Source organism: Bidens hawaiensis, unplaced genomic scaffold (assembly GCF_021521415.1).
Source record: "Bidens hawaiensis isolate Kalapana, Puna unplaced genomic scaffold, B.hawaiensis_p1.1 tig00034572_1, whole genome shotgun sequence".
NCBI lineage: Eukaryota > Viridiplantae > Streptophyta > Magnoliopsida > Asterales > Asteraceae > Bidens > Bidens hawaiensis.
The window spans coordinates 3,979-12,866 of NW_027495967.1; the positions used below are offsets into that span (position 1 = coordinate 3,979).

The window sequence follows — 8,888 nt, forward strand, 5'->3', positions numbered from 1 at the left end:
CCCTCGATAGAGCGGCGTGCCGCCATTGCCGCTACCCTGTCCCACCTTCGTATTCCATTTCATATCTTGTTATTTTCTTGTTTCCTTTGAATACAACTTTGTTATTGTTGATCTTCATCTTCCGCTACATATTTTACATCCTTATTTAGTCATCTGAATTATTGCATGTGTCACACCCAACCTACGACGGAATATGTGGTGGCGTGAATGTTGGGATCCAGATTCTAATTAAGCTCAATCAGTGAACACTTTCAAAACACACCAATGAAACAGTAAACAACTTATCTAGTTCTTTGAACATATTAGTATAACATTAATTTAATCCGTATTTAATTATAGATCAATTAGTATTATCAAAGTTAAAATTGCAGCGGAAACACACAAATTATTATAAGCGTTTAGAAGATTTCATACAGAAGAACAATTTTATCATTATTATAATCAAAATTTTACAATCTATTGCTTCTCCTCAACCTTAGCTCATTATTCACAGATTTTTAGTACAATAGTACTCTAATATGGTGAATGTCTGATGTGTAAAGTGTTAATTAAGAATAGATCTCTTCTTCATTTTATACATGTTTCAAACTGGTAATGAGCTAAAGGTGAAAGTGAAATCTAACAGTTCCTTTACAAGCAACTCATCAACTAATCTAAACAACCGATTATAAAAAAATCATATGATAACTACTGATCTTCTTCACGCAACTGATGTTTGAATCATTAGTTGTTTGTCTTCAATCTTCAAGTTTTAGTAGTTAGATCAATAGTTGTTTAGTCTTCAGTGTTTGAATCAGATGTTTGTTTGGTCAGATGTTTGAGAGCAGTAGTTTGCAAAAACCATAGTGGAGAACAACGGATGTTTAAATCATCAGTTTTTTGGTTTCTAGCCATCGGTCCTTTGACAGGTTCAATAATCGCCCCATGGACTAATTATGATAAAACCATTTTTTTATTTAAGAATTCAGCACCTAGATTGTAATCTTCTTCCACCTACAATGGAAGGTCATCAACATCCTTACTTATTCAAAATCCGGCATGGGCATGTCTTGAAGAATCACATTCTTAGTTTCACCATTTTCATATTTCAATATCACAAAGGAGTTGTATTTTCGATGACTCCATTTGATGATCCTTGGTCTTGACAAGCTTTTACTTGTGGTTGACTTTGCAAAGAATATGATTAAAGAAGTTGATGAGGGGAGATTTTTGATATAAAAGCCAAACCGAATCTTGGCTCCTCTTGCAACAAGCTCAATGGCTTGTAATTCTTCCTCATCTGTCAATCTTTTTCTTATGACATATAAGGCCATGTTTCTTCCTTTGATTCCTTCAACAGTAGTTGAAGTAACCAAGGCAGTACTATGGGTTTTTCTTTGGTAGTTTCTCTTGTGTTGTGGAACATGGCGTCATCCAGTTCCATCTTCATCTTGAGGATTTCCTTTTCTTTTTACTCAATCTTCTTTCCTTAACCACATCCCATTCAAGTTTAGAATGATCCTGCCTAGGGTCTTTTTAAAGCAACTTTTTATTCCCGCCACATTCATCTTGTAGTTATTTATATGTCCATCCTCTGAATCTATAGGGAGAAACCTTGTACTTAGCATGTTCTTGAAGCCATAGAAGTGTAGACTTTTTTGCTTCCATCAATAGCCTCTTGTCAGCTATTGGTCTTTCAGAGACAACTAAGCTTCTTTCAAAAGCTTCATGTTCCAAGTCTGTTGTCTTCATAAACATTTTTTTTGATAAACCATTGCAACTTCTTCATCATACATTCTTTGTGTTGTTTATGCCAAAGACTTTAAACTTCTTTTTCTTGATGAAATGTAAGATCTTCAACATTTTTAAGCTTGATCTTTTAGGTAGGATGAGAAGGTGGAGAATCATCTCTTTTTGGCATAATGAACTTTCTTTTTTTTAAAATATTGGCAAAAGTCTTTTGCCTATAAAAGCACCCAAGTTAAGTAACTAGGTACACGTGTCCAACCACATGGTGACCCGTGGCACAATTATACGGATTACGGAGCCATGATACACGACGGCAATAGAAAAAGTTCCATCGTGTTACGCGATGAGAGCCCGCATTTTCCTATAAAAGGGGGGATACAGACTTGAGCTCATTTCATCCTAAAAACACCATCACAAACACACACTTAGCCTAGGGATCCGTACCTGACCTTTCTTGCAAACCGACGACTCGTTTTCTCAAAGTACGTGCAAGTGACGAAACCTTGTTAATTTCCAGTTGTCTTTATATTCGAAACCCTACCGACAAGTTGTTACTATTTTTTAATTAGTATTATTTTTGAGTGATCGTTTAAGGTAGGGATTACGTTTAAGTTATTTCAATATATATACTTCTGATAGCTTAGACCTAGTCGAGTTTATAGTCTTAAAATAAGATTTTTACAAAATAAAATGACGTTACTTCAATAAGAAGTAAGGTCGGCATGTGGTAACTGGAAGGGAGATATCACTAGTAGTGAGTTTCCGGCCTAAGGAAAGAAATTCGTACAAATCTCAATCAACCACGGGACCAGTTTACTTACCTGAAGAAACTCAAAAATGTGTTAGAACCTATTAGGCCAAAGCATGCTATACAAACGTCATAAAAATAGCAGTATGTTGTCACACCCCGACCAAAGTGTAACATCCCGTTTTGTGGATAAAAATAAAATATATAAAATTTATATTTCAAATATTGTTAGACGAGTAAGTCAAGAATGAGACAACTCGTTAATATATGAAGTGTTTAAACGAAAGTTTAATAGTATTTAATATCATTTAAGATATAAAAGAAATACTAAGTAACAAAAAAAAATTATAATAATTGTTATTATAAATATAAAGTGTACGTATGCATGAGTTGGTGATATTTCAAACTAATAATAATAATAATAATAATAATAATAATAAAATAGTAATGGGATGTAGCTTTATTTTCTTACGAAGGAAGTTTCATATTTTCTTTAGGATAAATATGAATACTCGATTAATTGTGGATAGGCTTAAATATCTTCTAGATGAAGATTCGTAACATGCAAGCTAAATTCTTAGTGGGTAAGAAAAACCCTTCCTATATAAACCTTATACATAACGAAACTTTCAGAAACCAATATCAAGTCAGTTGTAAGGATAGATGCGACGCTAAGATTTGGAACAAGAAAACATAGCAGCTAGTATAATCTTGAGATGGTTTCGATCACAATAAATTAGAGGGTTTAATCTACACTTGAGTTACTAACATCAGGAGGTAAGTACACAGACCGTAATCATGTTATTTTTACAAGCGTTTTATATATGTTTATTTTGATATGCATATATATGATTATTTGAGAAATGATTGTGGGTCAAAGTATGTGAATTAATGTGTGACATAAAAAGAGGCTATAGTTTTAAATAAATATGGTGGTATTCCTCTAATAAAAATATGGGTTACGAGTCTCGGGGGTTTCGGTAGTTGAAACTCCAAAATTTTAAATACTATATATAAAAGATTTCGGGAGTTGAAATCTTAAGGGGTTCGGGTGTTGAACCCCACATATAAAAGGGGGAGTTAATAACCCTCATGGGTTGAAAATGAGCTCATAAGGAATTTGGGTGTTGAATTCCCAAAGAATAATGAGGAGAAAAATTAAGAATTTCGGGTGTTGAAATCCCAAGGAATTCGTGTGTTGGATTCCAAAAAAAATATTGGGGAGTAAATATAAGGATTTCGGGTGTTGAAATCCCAAGGAATTTGGTTGTTAAATTCCAAATAAAAATAAAACATATTTTTATAAAATGGTGTACTTACTTAGCGAAAGCTAATAAAAATATGTTTTAAAATGTTTTCTAGAAAAGCACCCATAGATGGTTAAAGCTTCATGGACAGGACAGGACTGGACTGACAAGGGAACCATACTCTCGTGTTTAATAGTTTGTGCAATAAAGTATGTTTTAAACATATATGTTTTCTTGTACAATACATATATTTATAAAATAAAACGTCACCATGAGTGACATGTTTTGGATGTAAACTGGGACCTACTCTGACGTGTATTTTGTAAAAAAATATAAATTAGGATGTTTCAAGTTGGTATCAGAGCAAGGTTCGAGAGATTTAAGTATTCAAGATAAATACTTAGACTCGAACCATAAGTGCTCTTGATAAATAAACGAGAGGGTTTAGTCCAGAAGCGGTCCATGGAAGCTACAAAGAGGAATTTTGTATGGGTGCATAAATGAAATTAAAAGAGAAAATATGTGAAAACTGAAATTTGTATGTTTAAAATATAATATAGTAGTTGGGAGATCAAGATGAGTATAATATATTTTCTTTCATACATGGCCAGTATGAGAGTAAATGTATCATACCGTTATGAATTCTCAATAAATATATTGTATTGGAAATAAATATGCATGAAATGATGTGCGTGTTTATATATATATATATATATATAGATAAAGGATCCAATACAAAAATTGGTTATCGTACATTACATACGCGAGGCTTCCTATCGTTGATTTCCAATTTCATTAATTTAATCGCGTAAGTTAACAGAAGGGTGTTTTTGTCTTCTTACATTATTTTTAAAAGTTAATCGCGCCTGTATAATAAACGGTTTTTGCATATACCCTATTTTATTGAATTTGATCTTTGTATCCAAAAACTGCTTAACAATTGGCGAGTTGTTGTTCGATTAGCTTTGACGGTCTTCGTTGATTTTTAGCGTCATGTATTACGTTAATCAAAGTAAGTAATTGTAGGTTTAATTCTAATCAATTGTTATTTATTTAGCTCTACACTGTAGGTTTAATTGACGGATAAATTAATTTTTTCGATTTTTAGGTTTCTTTTTATGTTGAATTTTATGATCGATATTGTGTTTTATAGTTTGTCAACTAATTGTGATTCGGTTAGACTTCAAATTATGTGTTCTAATAGCAAATCATGGATAGGATTGTTGATTTTCGCTTTAGAACGTATTAGAACGTATAATTTGGTTAGTAATTGTGATTCGGTTAGAACATATTATAACATATTAGAACGTATTAATTTATTTTTGATGTTTGATTATATTTTAAATTATATTTATTTTCGTATGTATTTTCTAAACTGTAATTAGTTGTTTTTTAGGCGAATTGTTTGGACTTAAATTGCTTTTTGTTTATCAGATCCTTCATCAGATGTTGTTATACCGCAAGTTAATGCATCTTGTAAACCTGTAAAAGGAATGATTTTTGAATCTGTTGATCATGCATATGATTTCTATTGTGAATATGCAAAGAAAGCTGGTTTTTGTGTTCGTAAAAGAGGTTCGTATATGAATGACGGTTTATTAAAGTCTAAATATTTTACATGTTCCAAAGAAGGTCATAAACCTGCAAACAGTTATGATTCTATGGCTGAAAAAGATGGTTCCAATAGACCGTATTATAAAAGAAGGAAGAAACAAACAATTCGGTGTGGTTTTCGAGCTCAAATTTTTCTAAAATCTGATGACGATTTGAGGTTTGAAATAAACTATTTTGTCGAAGGACATAATCATGAACTGGTGGATGCAAAAGATATGCATTTTGTTCGATCAAATAGGAAGTTGACTCATGTACAACAAGATATTGTAGTTGTCAACATTGAATTTGGGCCCTGTTATGGCGTTTAATATTATGAGGATAAAGTATGGAGTATTTGAGGAAGTTGAGGCTACAAAAGACGATTGTAAGAATTTCAAAAAGAGTTTAACTTGTTATATTGGGGAGTATGATGCGGAAATGGTTGTACAAAGATTAAGTGGGAAGAAAAACTGTTGTGATGGTTATTCGTTTGAGTATACTGTTAATTCTAATGGTGAATTAGATCGTTTATTTTGGGCGGATGAAATTTCAAAGAAAAATTATTTGGCTTTTGAAGATATTATATCATTTGATGCAACATTTAAGATCAACAACTATGTCAATTTAATACATTTGTTTTTTAATTTTATTTTTTTTACATATTTTTTTAAATTCGTTTTCTAATAATTTTGTTTTTTACAGGTACAATATGGTTTCTGTACCATTTACTGCCATTAATAATCACTGTCGTAATGTTACAGTTGCTGTTGCGTTATTTTTATCTGAATCTATTGAATCTTATTCATGGCTTTTGAAAGTTTTTCTTGATTCTTTCGGTATTGCCCCAAAGGTGGTTGTTACTGATCAAGATCCAATAATGAAGCAAGTAATCCTTAGTTTTACCAAACTCGAGACATCGGTGATGTATGTGGCACATTATGAAAAAACTTGCTGATAAGGTAACTTTTTTAATGTATTCAATGTACTATGCATATGTTTCAGAACGTATTAGAATGTCTAAACATATTAGTATCCATCATTATTTGATAGCTGCATATTTTTTAAATGTGTTAGAATGTTTAAGAATGTATAAACATATTACTGTTTTAGTATATTTTAGGTCATATTTGTATTAGTGTTAGAACGTTTGTGAACGTGTATAACAAACTAGCATGCATCAGTGTGTTTTAAGTGTGTATTTTTTAACGTATAAGAACGTGTTATATCCGTCCATATTTTTAACGTGTGAGAACATATAAGAACGTATTATGCATATGTTTCAAAACGTATTTGAATGTCTAAACATATTAGTATCCATCATTATTTGATAGCTGCATATTTTTTTGATTGTGTTAGAACGTTTAAGGACGTATAAACATATTACTGTTTTAGTATATTTAGTTCATATTTGTATTAGTGTTAGAACGTTTTAGAACATGTATAACAAACTAGCATGCATCAGTGTGTTTTAAGTGTGTATTTTTTAATGTATAAGAACGTGTTATATCCGTCCATATTTTTAAAGTGTAAGAACGTATAAGAACATTTTTTAACTGATGTTGATTTTATTACCAAATTATTATTTTTTGTTACATCATGTTGGTGCTACCCTTTGTAACAATGAAGATTTTAAACGTAAAATATGTGACATTGTTTGGACGGATGCAATTTCTCAATCCGAATTCGAAACGCAATGGGAACTTATAATGAAGGAATATGATCTTGAAACAAATAAATGGTTGTGTGACATGTTTGAAATGAGATATGATTGGATTCCTGCTTATTACATGGATGAGCCATTGTCTGGTCTTATGAGAACCACATCGAGATCAGAAAGTGAAAATCATTTTTTTTGTCAAGTTTCTAACTCGTAGTTATCACTAGTTTAGTTCTTTAGTCATTTTGATCATCGTATGGAGATACAAAGGCACAATGGTAGGAAAAATGATCATGATACAAGGTACACACATCCAGATCCGGTTACTAAAAACCCTTTTGAGAAGGAAGCAGAACTGATGTATACAAAGGCTATTTTAATGATTTCCAAGATGAAATATATCATATTAGGAGCGATGTAGCATGTTTGAAATCAACTGAAGAAGAAGATTTTGTGAGGTTTTCAGTATTTGACTTTAATGCATACGTTCCAGGCTGTTTGGAGGTATGAATTAGTTAAAGATTCTATTTTTTTTGCTTGAACGTTTTAGAACGTATTACCATTTTTTTAAATTTTATTTGATTTTTTGACCATTTTGTTTTAAAGTATTTTAATATATTTTTGTGTGTGTCAGGTTTTGTTTAAGAAGGAAGGTGAGGAAGGATTTGATTCGACGATTTCATGCGGATGCAAAAGATTTGAACATTATGGGTTATTGTGTCGTCACAGCCTTTTTATTTTAAATTTGTTTAGAGTTACAAGATTTCCAAAGAAATACATGGTCGATTGTTGGAAGAGAGATGCTGGTGTTAATCCTAGAACTGCTCCAATTTCAACTTTTGGTAATGACAAAAATTTAAAAGTCAAAGAGATCTCAAGGGAAATAACATTGGCTGGTGAGTATCTCATAAATAGCTATGCAACTGATGTTGATGAACTTACTAATGTCAGGGATCAAATGAACATTATGATCAAACAAGCCGATGTGACAAGATACAAAAGAACTCATTTATCAAAAAGGGATATGTTTGCTGCTATTCTAGGGTATGATCAATGTTGCATAAAGATTTGACCTAAACTGATCATGTGGAAGAATGGAATCTTCTCAACCTCCTCAGAATATCACTAAGTATGGAACCGGGCACACCTGAGACATCCGAGCAAGGTTTTACTTAGTCGGGCATGATATTTTGCCTTTCGGGCAAGGTTATCTTCTAGAAGTCTTCTTTTGTGGTTATCCGGGCAGGGTTCACACTTTAGTGTATATCCAGGAAGGATTCACTAGTTAGTGTATACCCGGGCAAGGTTCACTATATCAAGCAAGTTTGTTCTTCATAGCCGAGTAAGGTTTACTTCAGTGTAAGCTCTTGGCTAACCAAGCTCTTGAAGCCAAGTGATTGGAAGATCGGGCAAGGTATTCTTTAATAATACAATGGTCCGAGTTAGCTTGATGTGTAAAGAAATATCTCAAGTAACATCGGGCAAGGTTCAACTCAAGCTGGGTACAGTGCTTCCAAGCACACTTTTCTAATAAGCTAATTCCAAGCAAGGAGTTGATGGGACCATTGAAGAACAAGGTTGCTCGTTGGATTATGTCGGGCAAAGTCTGATATAATCAAGAAGATTAAAGTGTGCTTGGTGAGTATTTTCCCTTGGAAAATACTCCAAGTAAAGCATATCCGGATAACTGTTCCCTGGCACACTTCAAGGTTACCAAGTCTAACAAGGAAGGCAGAGCACACAGTCTACTCAGATAAGTTTACTTCTACAAAGCCTACCCGGAAGACTTGTTTTACACATAGGATTATTTTGAATATGTAATTTGAATATGTACGATATATTTAGGGTTTCTAGAAGGAATGACAGTTGTCCGGAGGTGTCAGGCCTATAAAAGGAATATTTAGGGCAAACCTAT

At 32.6% G+C, this 8,888-nt stretch overlaps 1 protein-coding gene across 1 annotated transcript; it reads left to right on the top strand.

Annotated features, from left to right (window-relative positions):
• The first annotated feature begins 5,649 nt into the window (after positions 1-5,649).
• LOC143586229 (uncharacterized) lies at positions 5,650-8,045 on the top strand. The gene is made up of 5 exons (XM_077067822.1): positions 5,650-5,951; positions 6,019-6,202; positions 7,206-7,276; positions 7,384-7,477; positions 7,608-8,045. The coding sequence occupies exons 1-5, from the start codon at positions 5,650-5,652 to the stop codon at positions 8,043-8,045; spliced, it is 1,089 nt and encodes a 362-aa protein (XP_076923937.1).
• The last annotated feature ends 843 nt before the right edge of the window (positions 8,046-8,888 follow it).

Excerpts from the sequence above, each read along its gene's own strand:
- LOC143586229 (XM_077067822.1), top strand. The coding sequence starts at position 5,650 with ATGAGGATAAAGTATGGAGTATTTGAGGAAGTTGAGGCTACAAAAGAC. Across the intron at positions 6,203-7,205 it reads AAGATCCAATAATGAAGCAA|TTCTTTAGTCATTTTGATCA; the intron begins GTAATCCTTAGT and ends TCACTAGTTTAG. Across the intron at positions 7,277-7,383 it reads AAAAATGATCATGATACAAG|GAGCGATGTAGCATGTTTGA; the intron begins GTACACACATCC and ends ATATCATATTAG.